Below are 22,540 nucleotides of genomic sequence, written 5' to 3' on the forward strand. Positions count from 1 at the left end.
AAAAAATCAGAAAGTGATTTCACAAATGATTTCTCAGTTGAACTTGCTACGATCCCATGAGGTACGCAGTTTACGATTAGCTGCATTTTACAGACAAGGAAAAGAAAACAAATAAGATAAGGTAAAGGACAAAGCCACTGTATTCAAGCTCTCTATGCAAGAGTATCATGGGAATGAAAAATACCACAGTTATTGGACATTGCAAAATTAGATTTTTCCAAGAATAAGTTCTTGTCTTAGAGCCAAAGTGACTAGTTATTACAGAGGGAGGACTATTTGAGGAAAGCAAACAAAATAGAAAATCAAGAGACATAAGGTTTTATATTCCAATTTCACAATCCATGTGCCCAACATGCCTTAAATTTTCTACCAATAAATTTGAGAAAGAAAAATTGCTACTTCTCACCTCTCCTACAAGTGTATTGCAATGCCATTATTGTGTACAAATATTATGTAAGATTGATGCTATGACATTCAAGAGGTTTTATACTAGCCATAGTACATATGAGCTCTTAAAAATGTACAAACAGAAGGAAATATATTTCGAGTGGTGGATAGAAAATTCTGGTAATAAAAAGTTTTTTTTCAAGAATATATGGGCTAGAAAATGATGAACAATTACATAAGATTAGGTAAATCATCACTATAATTTTGCATTATGTACTTGAACTATTTTTGGAAGTCACAGAAACAAACTAACAGGTATGAACATGTAGGAAATTTTTTGAAGCCATGAAATTATAATGGCCTTCTAATTTCAATAATGTTTCTTCAACTAATCACATATAAGGTTCTTAAAATAATCAATTCTGAAGTGCTCTTAATCTTCCAAGCAAGTCTTTCTGGCAGTAGTCACCCTTTAGGACTTCGAAGGACCCTGACATATGCCCCCTATTATTTCATAACCACTTAAGAAGTCCTAGTGGATTATCGAATTATAATTCACAAGTTTCCCTCACCCACCATTTTTGTCTGAATGGGGAATAAATTCTTATAGACAGGAAGGCAAAGACAACCAAAAGTCATTAAAGGAAATCCTAGTTCAAAATAAAAACCAAACACAAGCTTCTAGTTTATAATGTGAACATGGAAGCCCAAGGGCCTATATAAATGGGCAAACACCTAGTAATACCAACAGCAATCAGCAAAATAGCACATAACAGCAGGCTACCATTAGGTGGTCAATTGCCTAATTCTGACTTAATGGGCCTGAACATAATTTTCCCTATGATTCTTCATAGAGAATAATACAACTTCATTCCAGTACTAAGTCAGATTTCACAATGTAGCAGTAGAAGAGGCCAGCCTAAAACTCCTTCTCTCTTTTCTTAATTCACTCATTTAACAAACACTTTTTCCTTGTTTGCTCTTCGTTGGAAACTATATCAAAGAACTCATAGTCTAATAGGGAAAACGGGTAAATAAAGCATGAAATTTGTGCATTAAGCCCTAGAGTGCAGAAAAATATTTGGCACAATGATAAGCAGATCAGCAAGCCCTCACAGAGGATGAGGTGAGGTGTGTAGAAACCGTCTATATGGCAAAAGAAGTAGCCTCCTGTCAGACAGAACAGAATGGATAAAAGCAGGGAGGTGCGGAAAAGATGGTGAGCTCCAGAAATTAGATGTAGAATTAGATGTATTGTCACACGGCTGGAAAACAGATCATGGGTAGGAGAAGGGAAAAGATGGTAAATGAAGCAATAAGCAGTGAAGGAAGACAAAGATTCCATCATTTAGTGCTTACTAGTCCATGTTAAAATACAATATTGAAAAGCTGAACACAATTATTGGTCGGCTGGAAAGATTTCATTCTAGATGCAATAGGAGTAGATTTTTACTATAGAACAATCATTTTGGTGCTAGCCCAGTATACAGTGAACTAGGGAAAAGAAATCTAGAGGTATGGATACCAATTATGAGAGAATTTCCAAAGTCCAGGTAAGATACAAAGGGGCCCCAAACCAAAGTTCCATATAGCATATTTGTAAAACATAACTATATAGCATAACTGACTCATTGTAGCCACTTAACAGTTTTGTGACTGATTGGATAAATGAACAACTCCAAAGGTGAGATGGAACAAAATGAGATATTTTCTCTTTTGAGTGAATTAGCTGTCTCTTAAAATTCAAACAATTCATCTCAATTGGGTAACAACAAATACCACTGACTGCTTGCCTTCCTTTCAGACTTAGAGTGCTCTTCGCAAATGAGTGATTGGAAGATTATCCCAATGTCCAGTCTGGAAGGGGCTGTAGGGAATATCTACCATAAACTCTCATTTTTAAGGATAAAAATCTGAGTCATAAAAATTACAGGAATAGCCCAAAACCACAAAAAGTTTCTGCTGATGGGACTGAAATCAGGCAGAATAAATTAAGCCTTCACAATATTTGTCAACCAGACAGGTTGGAACAGATTTGAAAGATATCAAATTCAGCTAGGGTGATTTAAGTTTTTAAAAGTGTTTGACATCTTACATTCAAAAACCACAAAGCCAACATCTTAAGAGACATTTGCTTAAAAAATTATTTGCTCTTACAGTGAACTGCAAAGACCAGGGGTCAAGTATCAATCCTGAATTGGTATAAATAAGACAGATGATTCTTACCGTGATCTTCTGAAGAGACTGGTGACCTAAAAGGAAATAATAAGCATGGTCAATATTTTATATGACAATTATAACAATAATCAAGAATAATTTCATAGTAATTATACCCTCAAATTGAATTAAATGGAAAGTCAATATAGTAGACTGTGTAATTAATGTGTTGATTGCATGGTATATTTCAATCAACAATTCCCAACTCTTACCTGGATTGGTTGGATGTTACAGGTTACTAAAATGTCAGTCTATGCATGGTGTCCTAGGACTGCAAAAAACTTAGCTAAGTCTAGATTTACCACACAAAAAAAGAGAACTCATAGAAATGTAGTACAGATGAAATCCTGTAATGTGTATTGCCCAAGGACAGGGCTCCAGCCAGGGATATAAAAAAAGCACTAGATTGGGTGTCTGTAGATACAAAGAGATCTACTTGAACAGTATAAATTGAGATAGAGGTACAAGAAATAGCATGCACCCTTATCATGACCAGTTTTTGTTTTCACTCTTCATGGAATTTGATGTTTGAGTGAGCTGACCCTCTACTTGCTGCATTATGTCTCAGAACCCGGGAGAAACAGCATGAGGCAAGAAGGCAATCACTGAGGTTCCTCAGAACTTTATCAACAACTTTTGCAAACTATATGTGAGTTCTGCTCTAATTATGGTAATCAGATCTCAAATGAAAAATCATATCAACCCTAAAAGGCTTGCTTCCCCTCAGGTGACTACTAGTTGAAATACTTTGAGTAGTATAGACCTAAGTTTGGAGATGAATTCACCTCCAGCTTGAAGACTATGACTTTGACTCACGCTTATTCTTTTCTGGGGAGAAAGAGAGAGACATATAACATTATATTCAGAGTTGCTGAAATTTTGAAGGGAAAGGCAAGACATCACATACTTCCCCTATTTTGAAGAAGTCATCTTCTCTGAATGACTGGCTCACTCAAGTCCATAGCAGGGAAATGACCAAAGACAAACTCAGGAGTTTGGCAATAAAGCTGCCAATTACTATAACTAATATTTATGAGACATGAAGATAAACCTCAGGGCAAGAATCATTCAGTTGATACAAAAATGGTTGAAAATAATTTTTAGCTACTTTGGGATGCTTGATATGATTTTATCTACTGGTTAGTAAGATTATTGTTTATTATATGTGTGAACAGTAAAGAATAAAGACACAGTGGTAATGGAGAAAAGGCCTTGAACCTCAATGAGTGGCAAAGTATCAATTTATTTCAACTGTGCAAATCTCTTAAAGTAGACTTTTTCATGAAAACTACAGAGTCCCAAGATTTGGTGGGAAGAAAATTAGCTTCTGGGAGACGGACATGGGGAGTGGTGAGCAGAAACCTGCCACAATCCCTAAGTCAACGCTGCCCGAGAAACACTACTTGGCCTCCCTGGGTAGGGCTGATTCATCCTCCCATTGGATTCCCTTATTTTTTATCATCCACATACCAGCCTTTCTCACCGGGTTGTAACCCCCTTGAAAACTAAGGCTGTATCTTATTTAGAACAAATGAGCCCTTAATTAAAATGTGTTGAGTTGAATTAATCTCAGTTCTGTCACACTGATATTCAGACTGACACATTCTGGAGCTTCCCAAAAAGTCATCATGTTACTGTCAAACCACCTTTATGACAAGTTTGCCTGCTCCTAGGCCAGCTGCAAGGAAAGTCCTAGAGACTTGAAGTGCCTGAAGCTCCAATTGGTTATAATGTGGACACTCTCAGAGCCAAAGGACATCAAAAGCACCCAGAAACAGAGGCACCCATATTCTGCCTTTATTATTACAAAAAATAACGTTCGGGGGGAGTATTGAATGAGAAGTGAAATGAAATTAGAAGTTGAATCTAAAAGAGAACCTATATTTTAAATAAGATGAGCTAATTTCCTCAAGTGTTTAGGTCATAACACAGTCAGCCACAAGGATATATCTTTCCTCCTGGTGTTTGCTGATGAGAAGTAAGTAAAAATGTGTCTTGGATTGTTTGCAATTAATTTGTCACAGAGCTACAGGAACAAAGCAAAATTCATGCCAAAGGACAACTGAATGTCTCAGGTGGAGAGCTTATGAAGCAAGGTCTTTGCTGGCTTTCTGCAAAAGCAAAGCCCTGATATTAAATCTGAAAAATTCCAGATGGCCCTGTTAGAGTCCTAAGGGGATGCATTCTGCAGTATGTCCAGGCAGTGGATAAAATATCAATTTCAGAGTGTTTTGTGAAAATTAGTCATGTTGAGTTTCCATGTTGAATGTCTCCCATATGCCTGGCTTTGTGGAATTTTAAGACATATGGAGTATTTCCATCCTCACTCAGTATTTCACCTTTCACTAAAACAAGTTACTGCATTGTACTACTGAGACATGCACATCATCCATTATTGCTGGAAATCGGCATAAAAAGTTAGCTCACGTGTGGATCACCTGAGGTCAGGATTTTGAGACCAGCCTGGCCAACATGGTGAAACCCCGTCTCTACTGAAAATACAAAAAGTAGCTGGGCATGGTGGCAGGTGCCTGTAATCCCAGCTACTCAGGAGACTGAGGCAGGAGAATCACTTGAACCCGGGAGGCAGAGGTTGCAGTGAGCCGAGACCGCACCATTGCACTCCAGCCTGGGTGACAAGAGTAAAACTCTGTCTCAAAAAAGAAAGAAAGAGAGAGAGAGAGAGAGAGAGAGGGAGGGGAAAGAAGTTAGCTCAGGAGAGAAGAAATATTCTGAAATCAGCAATATAAGTAGTTATTTTAACAACAGAGGTTGAATCCCAGAAACAGATAATTATCTTAAACCTGACAACTAAGGCATGCAGGAAAGCCCCCTGGTTATTCTTTTCACCACACCTGAAAGACATGTGGTTGTATCCCAGACTGTTTATTTTTCCTCCATGTATACTTTATCTTGGAGCAAGCACCTGCCCTTACAGTGTAAACTATTACTAGCATTCTTATAGCTGTCCTCTTCATTTCTTTCCTGATCCTTTAGCTACACAATATTCATATTTGTTTCTGCTTTGTTTTCATTTATTTTGGTACTTTTTACACTTTATTTTGCTTAAATGCAGCAAAATAATACAAAACAAAAATTCAAGGCCATGCATTTAAAAATATTTCTCCTATTAAGCCTAAATCATTATTATTCAGGTTTGACTCTCTCCATTCATGTTGATTCAATTTATTACTTGAGACCCTATTATTACCAGGCCATGTGCCAAGGGAAGGAGACACAAAGAACAATTTCAGGGAACTCATAATCCAGTGAAAAAGAAAAATACGTAAACAAATGATTATAATGTAAAAAATATATAATGATCAAAATATATATGAGGCAAAGAGGTTGCACAGAAGACAGAGAGATTGATTCAGTATGAAAAGTGTGAAAGAAGGCTTAGAAAAGCAAGAATCATCTGAACTTGGCTTTGAAGAATAAAGAGGAGCTTATTAGGTAAGTTAGGAAGGAGAAGAACTCCAGGCAGAATAGCAACAGGTGTGTGAAAAGGAGTACAGATATGAAATTGCATAGAACCCTATCAGATATACAAGTAACTCAGTATTGCTACAATGTAAAGGAGTAACAAAAGCAAGGACTTGAGAAACAAGTGGCAGGGGCCATTTCATACATGGCGTGTGGGGCCCCTATGAAGTGCTTGCAATTTACCTTCTAAGCTAAATGGAGCAAGATTGTGAGGCAGTGAAGTCACACATTCTGGAATGCTCAGGCAGTGGAGAGTGAACCATAAACGAACAAGAAGACAAATTAAAAGGCAGAGGTCAAGTAAAAGACTATGACTGAAAAACTTTCATGTTAGTAACACAGAAAAAAAAATTCCTCTGTCCTTCAATTTTTTTGAAACCCATGGAAAATGACAGGGAGGATGAGAAACAGTAAAGGAAATACCCTCTTTGATTAAACTAGACATTTATAAGCCCAAACCATCATACATGAAGAAGAGCTACCAAGTACAGTAAAATAGAGCTAAGTTTTAGGGAAATAGATAATTTTGATTTTAGTCAGCTAAAGAGATACAAACTACTTTATACACAACAAAACCTACGGCAGAAAGCCTTCCACTTTGAGGCAGGGTGTTCTGCTAGCCAGAAGCAGACCCAAACCTAGAAGAGGGTGCTGCTAAGCAAAAGTTTGAAGACAACATAGACAAAGTCAAACTTAAGAGCAGCACACCAAATCACTAAGCCCAATTATCCATCCCAAACCAGAAGCTCCAAAAAAAGAAAAAAAAAACTCACCCAATGCAAATATTACGAGTAATAATGGAAAAGAACCAGCATGACATCTATGCAAAAATACCAGAGGAGAACACAAAACATAGGCAAAGAACACACTTAAAAAGATGATGGCATAAAGCAGATAAAAATGATTAATAAATCTTCGTGTAATTTAGAAATGGAGGGAAGGAGAGAAGGAGGGAGGGAAGGAGTGAGGGAGGGAGGGAAGGGGAAAGGAAGAAGGGAGGGAGAGAAGGAGGAGGGAGGGAGGGAAGGAAGGGAGGGAGGGAGGGAGGAAGGGAGGGAGGAAGAGAGATACAAATAAATGGAAAGATACAAATAAATGAAAAAGATACAAATAAATGGAAAGGCATCTCTTTCTCATGAATTAAAATAATTAATATTGCTAAAATATTCATATTTTAAGCAATTTAGAGATTCTATGTAATTCCTATCAAAATACCAAAGACATTCTTCACAGATTAGTAGAAACAATCCTAAAATGTGTATGAAACCACAAAAGACCCTGAATAGCCAAAGCAATCTAGAGCAAAAGAACAAAGCTGGAGCCATCACACTACCTAACTTCAAAATATTTTACAAAGCTATAGTAACCAAATCAGCACGACACTGGCATAAAAACAGACAAATAAAACAATGGAACGGGACAGAGAGCCAGAAAATAAATCTACATGTTTACAGCCAACAGATTTTCAACAAAAGCTCCAAGAATACATAATAAGGAAAGGACAGTCTTTTCAATAAATAGTGTTGGGAAAAGCAGATATCTAAACGCAGAAGAATATAATTGGACTCTTACCACACACCATGTGCAAAAATCAACTCAAAGTGGATTAAATACTTATAAAATATAAGTCCCCAAACCATGAAACTGCTAGAAGAAAACAGAAAAGCTCCAAGACATCGGTCTGGGCAATGATTATTTTGGACACGACCTCAAAAGTACAGGCAACGAAAGCAAAAATAGAGAAAGGGATTGCCTCAAATTCAAAAGCTTCTACACAGCAATGGAAACAATCACCAGAGCAAAGAAACAACCTACATAATATGAAGTTTCCTCAAAAAACAAAACAATAATAGAACTACCATATGATTCAACAATCATAAGGTAAATATTAAAAGTAAGTATTAAAAGAATGTGAAACCAGCATGCTGAAAAGATAGCTGCATTCCCACATTTATTACGGCACAATTACCAATAGCCAAGATATGGAATCAACCTAAGTGTCCATCAACGTACAAATGGATAAAGAAAATGTGGTATATATACACAATGAAATACTAGTCAGCCATAAAAAAAGGAAATCCTGTCATTTGCAATAACATGAATGAACCTGAAGGATATTATGTTAAGCTAAATAAGCCAGGTAGAGAAAGACAAATACTGCATGATCTCACTTATGTGGAATCTAAAATGTTGATTTCACAGAAGTAGGGAGTAGAACAGAGGTTACCAGAGGCTGGGGCATTTGGGGGTGAGGGAGATGGGAGAGATGCTCATCAAAGTAGACAAAGTTACAGTTAGGAAGAATAAGTTCAGGAGATTTATTGTATAGCATGCTGACTATAGTTAAGGATGATACACTCCATTCTTAAAAAATGCTAAGAGAGTAGATGCTAAGTACTCTCACAACAAAATTTATAACTATGTATGGTAATGCACATGTTAATTGGCTACATAAGTAACGGTTATATATACTTTGCAACATCATGTTGTATACAATACATAATAATTTTATGTCAATTTTAAAATTATTTTTAAAGAACTAGAATAATACCTGGGCATGTTGGCTCACCCCTGTAATCCCAGCACTTTGGCAGGCCAAGGCGGGCGGATCACCTGAGATCAGGAGTTTGACACTAGCCTGGCCAACATGGTGAAACCCTGTCTCTACTAAAAAAAAAATACAAAAATTAGCTGGGCATGGTGGCACACACCTGTAATCCCAGCTACTTGGAGGCTAAGGCAGGAGAATCACTTGAACCCAGGAGGCGGAGGTTGCAGTAAGCCAAGATTGCACCATTGCACTCCTGCCTGGACAAGAGTGAAACTCTGTCTCGAAAAAATCAAAAATTAAAATAATATATAGTTACATATTTTTAATTATATACATATCTTTATATATATGCATATATATATTTTTACTTTGAATTTACTCTTCCATGAATCTTTTTTTTTTTTTTTTTTTTTTTTTGAGACGGAGTCTCGCTCTGTCGCCCAGGCAGGAGTGCAGTGGCGCAATCTCAGCTCACTGCAAGCTCCGCCTCCCGAGTTCACGCCATTCTCCTGCCTCAGCCTCTCCGAGTAGCTGGGACTACAGGCGCCCACCACCACGCCCGGCTAATTTTTTGTATTTTTAGTAGAGACGGGGTTTCACCGTGGTCTCGATCTCCTGACCTCGTGATCCGCCCACCTCGGCCTCCCAAAGTGCTGGGATTACAAGCGTGAGCCACCGCGCCCGGCCCCATGAATCTTGATCTGAATATTTGCTGGTGAAAGTACCCTTCCTAATATTAACCCTACTTATGAGAATATCCATATTGTCTCTAAAATAAAGACAACTTTTCAAACTAGGATACACAGAGAAACTTGAAAAAAAGGGAAGCTCTGGGAAAACAAAATGCTATTTTAGATAGAATATTATGTAATTTAACTGGTAAAAATTAAAATATTTTCATACTGAAACCAGCACAGTCATATTGTGGATCCAAAAGCAAAAGTCCCTTGAATTTTTAAAGTCACAAACTTCAAAAAAACAAACAAACAAACAAAAAACAAAACAAGACAAAACAGAAATCTGTGTTGAGGCAGTCAGCTTCAGACAAGTCTCCAGGTTCCCAAAGAAGTAAGTTTGTTTCTCTGGAAAGGGGTGTTGTCATGGCAGTCTGAATATATGAAATTACCCAACTAAACACAGCTACACTATCTTGGAATGAATCATTTTATTAGATTAATATATAGAGATATCACAAATCAGGGAACAAGACATTCAGCACATATTGGCTAGTGGCTGCTGCATTATAGACAGCACTCTATCTAAACTCAAGCATCTCTAAGAAACTCAAAGATACTTTTTTTAGATTGCCTTCAATCCAAAAATTTTCCTTCAAAGCCTTTTATCTTTCTAGTATATCGATTACAAGGCTTAAGGGCACTGAAAAATGTGCCCAGTTTTCTACCAGCAAAGAGCAATACATAAAAGCAAATGAGTATTATATTTGGGAAGGCAAAGGTCTTTATAAAGTATTGCACCTCTTATGATGTTTTATCGTTTTTAGTCAATAAACCTGGAAATGAAATAATGGGTGTCATGACTATTTCAGTCTTTATATCTGGTATAATATACTTTACAATAGGTTTTAGATATATGCATTTTCTTGGTAAGCTCCATGAAATGATCAAAACTTACAAGCTGATCCTAACACAATATCCTTTTTGTTTGAATAACACTGCCCAGTTTTCTTTCTTTTTATTTTTTTTTAGACTCTATGCATATTTTGTTTTTTGTTTTTTTTTTTCCATCTCATGGCTTTAACTCAAAAGCACCCATGGCCTTCCTACTTGGCCCTTCCTCAGAATGGCTACATCATTTCCTTCTTTGGAGATAGGATGTCAATAGATTATCCATTAGTCTTACCTAAAGAACAGAGGATAGATTAGATAAATATTGGGGATGTATCTACATGGAACTCTTACTTTCTGTAAAGAAACATCTACAAATGAATGTCTATCTCTATTCCCAGTGTCCCCAACATATATATCTTCTACTCAGCGCTGCTAAACATCACCTGGTAGGGAGTTGGCCAAGGGATGGGTCCACCACATAGAGATGGGCTTAAGACAAACATGCAGGACAGGTGTGACAGCGGAGTTTAAATAGGCACAAGAGCATAGATTCATATTCTGAAAACACTCAGCAGTGGGATTCCCCAGGACCACAGACTGTGGATGGAGTAGAAGAGGTGGGATATACTCATCCAATTCACAGGCCTGACTGAAATAGCCAAGGCCTGTTCATTTTCCGGTTACCATCCTGCAGTAACGATAGGAAACAAAGCGGGAATGCTGGGCAAGCTAGACATCGTGCTCCTTCTACACCCTACACAGCACACTACAAATAAGTACACCACTCCTTATTGTGAAGTTCTTGTTGGGGAACAAAGCAGCACACATATGTCCACACACTGAAAACAACTCACTATATGCATATTTCATTCGATTTCCCTTTCATGCCTGTCTTTCCTCTTTACTATCTAGCTTTGGGGATGAGAACCACAGCAAAAAGACCACTTTCTATAAACATCAGGTGATCATCCATCCTACTCAGGAAGAGAAAGAGAAGCTCTTTATATCAGCTCTGAATGTTCTGTCTCTCTCGTTTCAGTCATTTACTTGTATTTCTTTTCCCCCCTCCTGACCACAGCCCTGAGAGTTTCCTGGACTTTCTCATTTACCTTTGTCACAGTTGGGTGGAATCCAGCCTTTCCTGGATAGAACAGCCTCCCATCATGTGCTCACATCTTTTTCCTATGGTGAACATGTAAGAATGTTCATGCCTGGTCAGCATTCCCCAGGCTCGACTTTCCTCCCTGCTTCTTGAGCCATGATGCTTGTCCTCTGTTATACTCCTATGTCGTCCCAAATGAAAACTGATTTCCCAGTTGGGCATTCTCTCCAGGCACATTTCAAGGGTCTGCATCACAACTGCAGAATCATCATCTTTGTTTTTCTTCTGTTTTACCGTGAAGTGGTGATGCTACACAAATTCCATCTATTTCCTAAAACTGTTGGTAGACAAGAATCTTCATTCAAATCAAGTGAGCAAAGGTATGATTTACTGTGCTGTGAAAGCATGGCTGCAGATTATCATCTCTGGGCAATAGCTTTCTTCCCTTGAGCAGCTCTCAAGGGTGCATTGCCTATCCTGGAGAACTAGTTTGCCAGGCCTATGACATCATTTGGAGGACCCAAAGGAGAAAGAACGAGACCATGGATCTATGTGACATCTTCACCATTATCACTCTAGCCCCGAAGCATCTCTAATTAGGTAAAATAGGACCAGAAATCCCACAGCACTGCAAATCTCCATCGACTACATAATCCTTTTTTTGTTTGCTTTTGGTCCTTCTAATTATGAATATTTCTCTTAAAACAGTGAACAAAGCACATACAGTAAAAGAGAGCAGGCGAGAATGAGAGTGAGAGATGAAAGTTACAGCAAACACACAGAGTGGCATTGAAATGAGAGAAAGACAAACACATTCTCTATTCAAGTGGTCACAAACCCATTCAGGGAATGCCAAGCAGCCTCAAAGGTAACATTCACGACCAACAGAGGGAAGGGGTGCAGAAAGAGCAAAATGGAAGAAGACAGAGATGAGCATTTGTGTGGAGGGAAGGAAATAATTTCCAGCATGTAAATAATAAAGGCTGCTTGGTGAGTTCCTCATTTGATACAAATTTCTACCAATTCCCTTTATTATCATAATTTCCCAGTCTTTAAGACTCGCCTACCCAAATATATGCCTTGATGACCCCCATGTGAGCTGTGCTTGAAATATCTTGTTTTTTTTTTAAACAGATTCCTATATTTAGATATATTTGTCTTTTAGAAAATAGCACTGTTGAGGTTGGGGAGATATTGGTCAAAGGCCATACAATTACAGTTCAGCAGACTAAGTTCAAGAGATCCATTGTACAACATGGTGACTTTGGTTAATGATGATATAACATATTCTTCAAAAATGCACAGAGAATGCATATTAAGTGTCCTCACCACAAAAATAACTGTGTGATGTAATGCATTCATTGATTAGCCAGGTTTAGCCATTCAGCAATGTATATGTACTTCAAAAAATCATGTTGTACACAATAAATACATGCAATTAGTCAATTAAAAAGTTTAAAAACTAATTAAAAAAAACAGTTTTACCTTCAGCATTTACAATTCCATACTTTCTGTATACCCTCCTCAGTTTGCTGAGTCGCCTGAATGTCTTTCGAGTTTAAAATTTTACTGCCACCTACTGTTAACTTTCAAGAACTGCAACAAAATGAGGGCAAAGGAGTTTGAAATCTACGAGTAGAGAGACTGAGGAAGAATGGGCAAAAGTGGACAGTGGACACAGAAAAGAAATAGATAAAATAAAGAGATGAAGTTGGAGAAAATAATACTTCACAAGCTTATTCATCCTGACGATGTAGCCATCACATTTTAGCATTCTGTAGACAAAATGAAAAAAGAAATAATTAAACCCAGCACAGTTGCGAAGCAATAAAGGATGGGCGGCTTGCCTTTAGAAATCAGTCTCTGCAATATAGTTGCCAGCCCACTTTCTAAAAAAAAGCGTGAAGAAATAGAAAAGGCACATTATTCTAAAATCTAGCCAATGGAGACATACCCAGGGAGCCAGGAGGAAGGACCCTTTAGAAAAAGCCGAGCTGCCGGCTTTATCCTAGTGACTCTGGGAACCCTGGGCAACAGCTTCTGTTGAGACATAATCCATCTGGATTTTGTGAATGTGGACTTCTTTTTTTTCTTTTTAAGCATAAGTTGAAACATGAGGGAGCTCTGGATTGTGAAGGCAAGTCACAAGAGAGCCACGTTTAGTCTTAGCACGTGGGGCTTATAAGCAAGGCACCTCACTTCTCTCGTGATCCCGGATATGCAATATCTCCCTGTGGTAACTGAGTAAGGGCTCAGCCACAGCTACTTATTTTTAGGAAATCCAAATAAGGACTTCTGATCCCAGTTTTAGAAAATGGAAGACAAAACTAGGCGGGGTTGGAAGCTGATTTGGCACCTCTGAAGATAACTGTAACATACCCCAGAAGCTTTCCGACAACATCTCCTCCCACCCCACCCTTCTCAGGAGAGGGTGGGAACAGAATCTAAACAGTGTCTGCTTCCTCCTGACTCTAATGTGTCTAAGGACAAGAGAGTTTCTCAGTTATAGATCAGTTCAAGGAGCTCCGTGAAAAAAATATAATGAATGCAGATAAATCATAGTAATATTGAAAGCAAGAAATTAAAATGGGCTCGACAGACTGTGAGAATAATTCGATGACTCCAGTGTTAGATATTAAGAACTGCTATGTACTTAACTCTATTCCAAGAGCTGTGGAAGGTACTTAACTTATAACATTTCATTCCCACCTTTAAGGAGATTCTAAGGCAGTCATGGAGTAAGACCAGCATCTCACAGAGTATTGGAGAAAACTGTTAGAGGACTGTTGTTTTTATGGGTGATGCCTGGCACAATCATCCAGAAAAGTTAAAAAAAAAAAGGGGGGGGGCGAGAATGTGGTCTTTATCTCCCCGAATTCCAAATAAGTAGTGCTAGCATGGTGTTGAGATATCTCTTGTTCTCATCTTCTTAGAGTTGGGGGTTCGGAGGGCCCCAGAAGTACCACAGAGAAGTCCCATGCCCGATATAACTCCCTAACCACCACCATTTCCAGTGATAATATGACATCCCTCTCACATTCCTCAGCTCCACGCTGAATATGGTAAGTGACTATTGCTCCACATCCCAGCAACTTGAGATTCGCAGGCAAGTAGTTTTTTGAAAATATTTCAAAATGATCACTCTTTCATACTCTAGATCTGTTTAATCAAATTATTCACCTAAGGCAGATACATTGAGAAAACAAGAGCGTTGGTGGAAGTTGGAGAATGCAGAAAATGGACTAACAGTTTATTTTGGAGGTGAATGCCTGGGAAACAATTCTTCCTTGCCACTCTACCTACCACTGTGCTCACCAACAGTGCCTACAACTTCCTATACCCACCCACACTTACCTTTTACTTTCTCGCTTGTGAAATACCAACATTTCTCCAAGTCAGGCATTCAAGTGCGTCTTTATTATTTTGATCTGTGAATTCCCTGGATCAAGCATACTTATATTCAAATTTGAAATATATAAATGGAATCCACAGCCTAACAAAAATGGTCAACATTTTACATATTATTTTGTTATCATTATTATTTGGTTATAATTTGATAAGTACTGGGTTTAGTATAGCAATATAAATAGACATGTATCTATTTTGGTTTGACAGAGCACCTTTTCTATCACGGGATGTTCTATGAATGGAACATCCTTCTATTCATCCTAAAAGCCTGCCTTGTTGAATGCCTACCATTCTAGGTATGGTGCAAAGTGCTATGGAGACAGAGGGAGAAATGCACAGTTTGGTCATCCAAGGAACTCACATGCTTTAAAGAGGGATCCAATCAATACTGCCTCACATTCACAGTATTCCTGAAGTGTGAATAAATATGGCTGCCAGCTTTCACAAATGTAAAAAGAGAGCCACTTAACACTAATACTTCCTCATGCTGTAATCATTGGCAAAACTTGGAACTCATGGCAATGAAAGGCAAGAATTTCCTGGGATTATTTCAAATAAAATGGATATTTAACATTAAAGTAAGTTTGTTTGTTTGTTTTTCTTTCAATGTCAGTCAAAATAAGATGTGGTACACAGGGAATTCTGTTCTAACTCTTCCACTAACTGAACTTGGAAAGGTAAATTTAAATCCATTTCCTCCGAGTGGTTTAGGGCCTCCATATGCATAAATGATTGAGGAACAATTCTAAAAATAACAAAGGAAAATCTCTTATTAAATATTTCACACACCCATAGGAATAGAGTGTTATTATGTGCTTGCCAAATACAGTAATTCACCAATTCATTTCAAACTCGAGATAAGTCAAGAAGAAAAAGAAGAAGGAAGACATATGTCAGCTATCCTGTATTTTTCCAGCTGGAATGAGTATCCGGGGTGAGCAAGATTGAGACCAGACGAAGGTAATCAGGGATGTCAAAGGTAGGTAGAAACGGGACCCAACTATCTCAGTGAAACAGATGCCAGGAGCCATCTTTATCCTGACAGCACTGATTTCATCTCTAAGATATATTTCAGCAAAACCTGCGCCCCACTAAGAAGATTAATTTTCCTCCACTTATCTGATTGTGAAGCTCAAAGAATATTTCCAAAATCAAAATCGCTGTCCAATAGTCTGTCTTCCTGTTGAGAACCTGAAGCTTTCACAATAAGCACAATTACCCTTTTTATTAGGCTCAGGCCATAACCTAATGTTCCCAGAAGAAACTGAATAAAGAAAATAGTTGAGGACCAGAGGGGAATGAAGTTATTTCTCCCATAATCAGCCTAGAACATCTGAGTTTTCAGAACACAGGAGGTCTCTGGGCTTTATCTTCTCGATATAGTGATTCAGAATTGCAATTGCAGACTATACTAAAAAGGCCAGTTTTTCAGTTTAAAGTATTATTAGATGTCTTGATATCTCCAAATAATTTCTCAGTTGTCCAAATTTCCTTAAGCACACATAGCATATGGAGATGTTGAACTACCATTGAGTGTTTTCCATTATTTGAGAGACATTTCTGGTTTACACAATCAGGAAGGACAAATACTTATTCATATGTAAAAGATGAAGAAAATACACATAGAACGCTTAATAAGCCTATTTTTTTTCTGTGAGGCTGACATTTTCGTTAATTCTTTAAATATTCATCCTTTCTAGGATCAAAAAAGTTAAATCTAAAAAAAAGCAGCAAATTATATTTCCTCTTGTTTCCAGAACACTCTTATGCTGCACAGCACTTATTAGTAGGAACTGTAATAATTGGTCTAATATTTCCCCCTTTAAATATAAGCTCTTCAAGGGCGATAATTATTTCTTCTTTAGTTGTATATCTTCAGTGCCTGACTTCAGTCACTGAAGGTGCCCAATATTGATTTGTTCAATACATGATTGACTGAATCGTTTACCCTATTTCTTAGGATTCAAATGAAATCACAAATCAGACCTCACACATTGTAGTTAAGCATTTGATAGCATTATCTTTCCTTGTCGACAGAAATCCTCTGCCAATCATAAAAACCCATTAGCCCTGTGTAGCTGATCGGGTACCAGATACCTGCCTAGACACAGTTATCTGGATTGAATATCTGCCCTCAGTGTGGTTCACTACACTGTTTCCCCTGTGTCTTAGTCTAGTGGCAAGATACTATTTGTGTGACAGTCCATTTTAGTTCTTTCAGGCCTAGGACTTGGGGACATTGAGAAAAAGAACACCTCTTTCAGTCATTTGGGGGTTTCTTACGAACTACAAAATCTAAGAGCCGGAAAAAGGTTACTCTGATTCAGAAACAAAAGCAGTGTCTCCTAGCCCCTTTACCTGCTTGCTCTTAACCCATCTGACTCAGAGGTGAGTCAGTCCTTTTCTCAAAGAAAACTTAAGAAGAATATATCAGAGTTTTCATTCCATGCCTATTTTCTTATCTCATAGATCCTTAAGTGGCAAAATTCTTCCTTACAACTCAAATAGATTTGGTCTGCTAAAATTTAAGTAAATTCCCTCCTTATTAATCTTCTGCCAGATGAAATATAGTCTTGTCACTAATCATGGTGGTACAATTAATGATAAGAGCAAATACATTTCCAGAATCATGTCATTTTAAATAGAACTTCCTTGGGCATTGAAAACCTTTTTTTTTTAACTTAAAGACAAAATCATTATGGTCCCAGCAGTAAAAATGTCAGTCAACCACTTCTCACCAATTCATTTCAAAATTGGTTCTTAAATATTTGTTATTATGTTCACAGGTTTTGAACACTATACACGTTGTGCATCCTACTTTGGAATTATAGTCCTTCCTATAGGACCTGCATATAAGTAGGCATGTGTATATCTTCCTTTAAAATTATAATGTTTCTAAATGGAAACATTTAATATAATTGCAACCAGTTCCAGTAATGATAGAAATCTAATTCATCCTCTTTATATTAATTGCCTCTCACGCTGCCTGAGAAAAAGGGAGGTTGATGGATCTAAGGGACTACTTCAAAGTTTAAAACCATGGGAAAATGCTGAGAAGATCCAACAGAGCCGGGTCAGTTGCAATTTGGAGGGGAAAGGGCCGCTTGGCACAAAAATGCCCTGGGTGCCTTGCAGGAAGAGGGATATGGGGAAAGCCTTGGGGGTATATTTCTTTCTATTTTCAGTACTTTTTTCTTTTAAATCAGACTTCTCAGAATTTTGTCTTATTTATCTTTTCAAAGAATTTTTTATTTTTTTTTTGTTTTTTATTTTTTTGAGATGGAGTCTCACTCTGTCACCCAGGCTGGAGTGCAGTGGCCCGATCTCGGCTCACTGCAAGCTCCGCCTCCCGGATTCATGCCATTCTCCCGCCTCAGCATCCCGAGTAGCCAGGACTACAGGCGCCCGCCACCACACCCGGCTAATTTTTTGCGTTTTTAGTAGAGATGGGGTTTCACCGTGTTAGCCAGGATGGTCTCGATCTCCTGACCTCGTGATCCACCCGCCTCAGCCTCCCAATGTGCTGGGATTACAGGCGTGAGACACCGGGCCCAGCCAAAAATTTTATTTTCTGTTCATCATCTGTCTGTTTTATTCTCCCTGTCATTGATTTCTCTTGTTATCTTTATTATTTTTCTCCCCTCTCATTTCTTTACACTGGGATTCTTTTTCCAATTTATCAAATTGAATGCTTTGCTTATTTGCACGCACTCATTTTTCCCTTGATAAATGAGTTTGCAGTCCTAAATCGTTCTATGAATACCATGTTAGCAGTGTCTCAAAAACTCTGGTAAGTAGTATTTTCAGTTCTAAGAATTGAAACTTTCTCTTTTGATTTCTTTTTATACAGTGAGTTATTTAGCACTGTCAATAGGATTTTAAAATTGAACATTTCCTATCCCCCAAGTTGACTGGGGCTTTAAAGCTTAAAGAAACAGATGCTGATCATACCTAGATTATTACAATAAGTGTTCAGGGCCTTTTCAGTTACTGATTCATCAATACTCTAACTGGGAAGGTAAATTCTGCAATATCGAGTAAGCTGAAACTGCATATATATTCTGCAACACAGAAGGGCACAGGATGTTTGTGGCATTTTAAAAAATAATAGAATATTAGAAATCAATATCGAAATAGAGAAATAATTTATAGTATATGTATGATGCAATATTCTATACCAAAAATTATTTAAAACCCATATATCAATATGAATGAATTTCAAAAATACAATGCTGGGTGAAATGGCAAGTTCCAAAATATATGCATTATACAACACAGGCAAAAACAAAAATACAAGTTGAGTATCCCTTAGCCAAAATGCTTGGGACCAGAAGTGCCTCAGATTTTTTATTTTCTTAAGATTTTGGAATATTTGCATTATACTTACCAGCTGAGCATCCCAAATCCAAATATCTGAAATCCAAAATGTTCCAATAAGCACTTCCTTTGAGCATCATGTCAGCACTTTAAAAGTTTTGGATTTTGGAACATTTCAGATTACAGATTTTCCAATTAGAGAGACTCCAACTTGTACGATACAAAACAAAACCATAAAACTATATTTTTTACACTACTCTATGTTGTTTATGGCTTGAAAGAAAGACATAATGCAAATATAGAAAAACAATGACATAAATAAATCAAGGTGGTTGGTACATGATGGCCTTCTATATAATTTTTATGCTTATTTTGATTAGAATAGTTTATATATATTTAATAATTTTAAACTGAAGTTTACCACCATTATATTTTGTTTCAATCTCTTCTTTTAAAGAAAAAATGCTTAAAAATTAATTCTCAGCCATATTTACTTCTGGGTAAGTTTGCAGTTGTATATTTAATGTGCATGCATAGTACCCCTATATTGTAGGATTTTTCACTTTACAAATGTAAAAAAGAAATAGAGGCCGGGCGCGGTGGCTCAAGCCTGTAATCCCAGCACTTTGGGAGGCCAAGGCGGGCGGATCACGAGGTCAGGAGATCGAGACCACGGTGAAACCCTGTCTCTACTAAAAATACAAAAAATCAGCCGGGCATGGTGGCAGGCGCCTGTAGTCCCAGCTACTCGGAGAGGCTGAGGCAGGAGAATGGCGTGAACTTGGGAGGCAGAGCTTGCAGTGAGCTGAGATCACGCCACTGCATTCTAGCCTGGGGGACAGAGCGAGACTCCATCTCAAAAAAAAAGAAAAAAAAAGAAATAGAAACCAAAGTAAACCTCTGTGGCTCTGGTGCGCTAACTTTGCATGGTCCCTTTGGGAAGACAGTGTAGGACGATGGAAAAACCATAGAGTCAGAAGTCAAACCGACCTCAGGTCAAACCACACCTGCCATTTGAAGTGACCTAAGAGAAATATTTTACCCTCTAGGAGCCTCAGTTTACTTATCTATTAAGCAACAGCTAAATTTAAAAATTATTGAAAGAAGATCATTTAATTATGATACAAAGCAAGTGGGAAGTAGTCCATCAATAGTAGTTATTACTAATATTATTAGACATTTCCACAACTGCAATTATACCTATTTGTATCAGAGATGATGTCTGAAGGCAATAAAAAGATATTCTAAGAAATAAATGGACATAATAATTTTGAAAATTAAAGAATTAATTAAAAAGTTGAGGTAAGGCATCTAGTTTAGTTTTGTTTTAAGTGATTTAACACAACAATTTTATTATGCTGTGTCTTTTATGAGACAGGAATTCAGACTGAGCCTAGTAGAGATGACTTGCCTTTGTTCCACGATGTCTGGAGATTCAGCTGGAGAAGCTGACAGGTTGGGAGTGAATGTTTGCTTGTTTTCAAAGTAATTTTTCAGGTTTTTTTTAAAAGTGTCTACTACTCTAGGGCATTTTAGAACTAAAGTAGTATAAATGACTGCAAAAACTTATAGCTGTAAATTGAAGATCAACCAAAAATTAAGAGACATCCCTAAAAGGATAATATAACCCAAACAAACAGAAAGAGCTGATTTTCACATCTGCTTTTAAGAACTTGGCTATTACATAAGGTGGTAAATTTATTTGTGATCCTTGGGAAGAATATTTACTATCTTATATTCAATTATTTTATTTATCATGATACATACATCAGTATGTTATATATAGAAAAATCAGGACCTAGAAAACTAGATTGAGCTCATATTCTGCTTTGTGGAAACAGACTATATACATGTACAACTAAAATACTCATCTGGTTTGTCTAGGCTTAATTTCTATTTCTGTAGCTAATTAAAACTCTAATTTTCCAATAAGTCTGCCCACAGATAAATGGCCACTTTTTTAGCTATTCTTGGGTGGCTGACTCACCCTGGTTCGCAAGCCTCAATTCTGTATAAAAAGGAAATGGAAAAACATCCTGAATTGTAAGCAATCAAAATGCCATCAGAAACTAACAACACAGTTTAATTAAAAAGAAAACGCTATAGTAATTAATTTTTGTTCCTTTCCCCTCTTCACACAAGAAAATAAGAGGTAATACAGAGAAGCAATTAAAATGAAGTTTCCTTTTGCCCTCAGGGTGTGTGCCTCGAAACTTTGCCAATGAAATAATTAGCTCCAAATTTCGCATTTTTTTCCCTTTTGTAATATTGAAATTGCTTTTGGTCTTCCTCCAGAAACAAAGCACTTTCTTTGCCTCTTTAGTTAACCCTAGGCTTCTAAGAATCTTTAGTAATCTTGTTATTCTATCAAAAGGCTAAGACTGTGTGGTTACAAGGCCATTGTCACTATTTGATTAAGACCCCAGGTAAACTGGAAACCAGCCTAATTTCATGAACACACTGGATTTGCATAACCTCTGAGATGGATTGATTGGCCTGAAATTAAAGAGTAGGTGCATGTGAGTGTATCTGTCACCAGAGGAAATGATAGGAAGGTGAATTCACTGAGCACAAAGGTATCAACACTGCTGTGGAACTTCAGCATGCATCCTACACTCTCACCATGATCAGACCTCAGAAGAAAGCACACGTACTGTTCTGATCTACAAACAAATGCTGTACTGCTTACCCACAGAGACTGCAACCACAACATGGGCAGCACCCAGCTTTAGCCAACAAACCCACGTGGCAATATTGGGTAGAGCACACATGCACAGGCTCAGGACCGAGGACCAATGAAACAGCAAGATAACGTGTTCACAAATGAAAAACCACGTGTCACTTTCAAGCTACTCATGATCACTGTCATGCATGTCTTCATGATGTGGCAAACAGAGATGTCTGATAAACACTAAACTCCAGTAAAGAAGACACTGATGAGGTTTAAAGCATGTGGAGGTCCACGTGCAAGGGGCTCAAGGTGGCTCAGGAGCAAGAGAATGGAAGGTGGAGCTCCATGAACGGTTTGGGGTAGATAAAAGTGAGCAAGGTGCATGGAATAAAAACACAGAGTAGCACCTGCATGAGACAGCCTGAGTACCATTGAAAAGAGAATCCTGCCCACTGGTGCACAGCCCACAGTACATCCTCTCCCAGCAATCACAGTAGCGCAGAGGAAAAGAACAGCAAGAGAACTCTTACTGTAGCACGCGGGAGTGGCTGAGATCTTTCAGATCTGAGTCCTCATAATAGGGAGCTATCATCCCCAGCCCACTGTCACTCAGCATGCGTTTCCGCAGGGCAGGATTCCACCAGTCTGAGATCCTGAGAGAAAGAAGGGCACCAGACAGTTAAGCATTCAAAGTCAGCCACGTGACTTCGTTTCCACTTTCTGAAGATGAATCTTGCCAGTAAATGTGAGAAGCAAAATTCATCTTTACGGAGTGTTTACCAGATACCACACATTTATTATTTCATTCATTTATCTCAACAATCATGAACTGT

At 37.8% G+C, this 22,540-nt stretch overlaps 1 protein-coding gene across 4 annotated transcripts in view; it reads right to left on the minus strand.

Annotated features, from left to right (window-relative positions):
- Positions 1 to 22,540, minus strand: part of DGKI (diacylglycerol kinase iota) — a 503,130-nt gene that overhangs the window by 77,444 nt on the left and 403,146 nt on the right. For all 4 annotated transcript variants that reach the window (XM_063642297.1, XM_055284147.2, XM_055284146.2 and 1 more), the window contains 2 exons: positions 22,238 to 22,360; positions 2,614 to 2,639 (listed from right to left, as the gene is read on the minus strand). In XM_063642297.1, coding sequence (XP_063498367.1) covers positions 2,614 to 2,639; positions 22,238 to 22,360 — 149 coding nt within the window. The remainder of the gene's footprint in view (positions 1 to 2,613; positions 2,640 to 22,237; positions 22,361 to 22,540) is intronic.

Source organism: Symphalangus syndactylus, chromosome 6, assembly GCF_028878055.3.
Source record: "Symphalangus syndactylus isolate Jambi chromosome 6, NHGRI_mSymSyn1-v2.1_pri, whole genome shotgun sequence".
NCBI lineage: Eukaryota > Metazoa > Chordata > Mammalia > Primates > Hylobatidae > Symphalangus > Symphalangus syndactylus.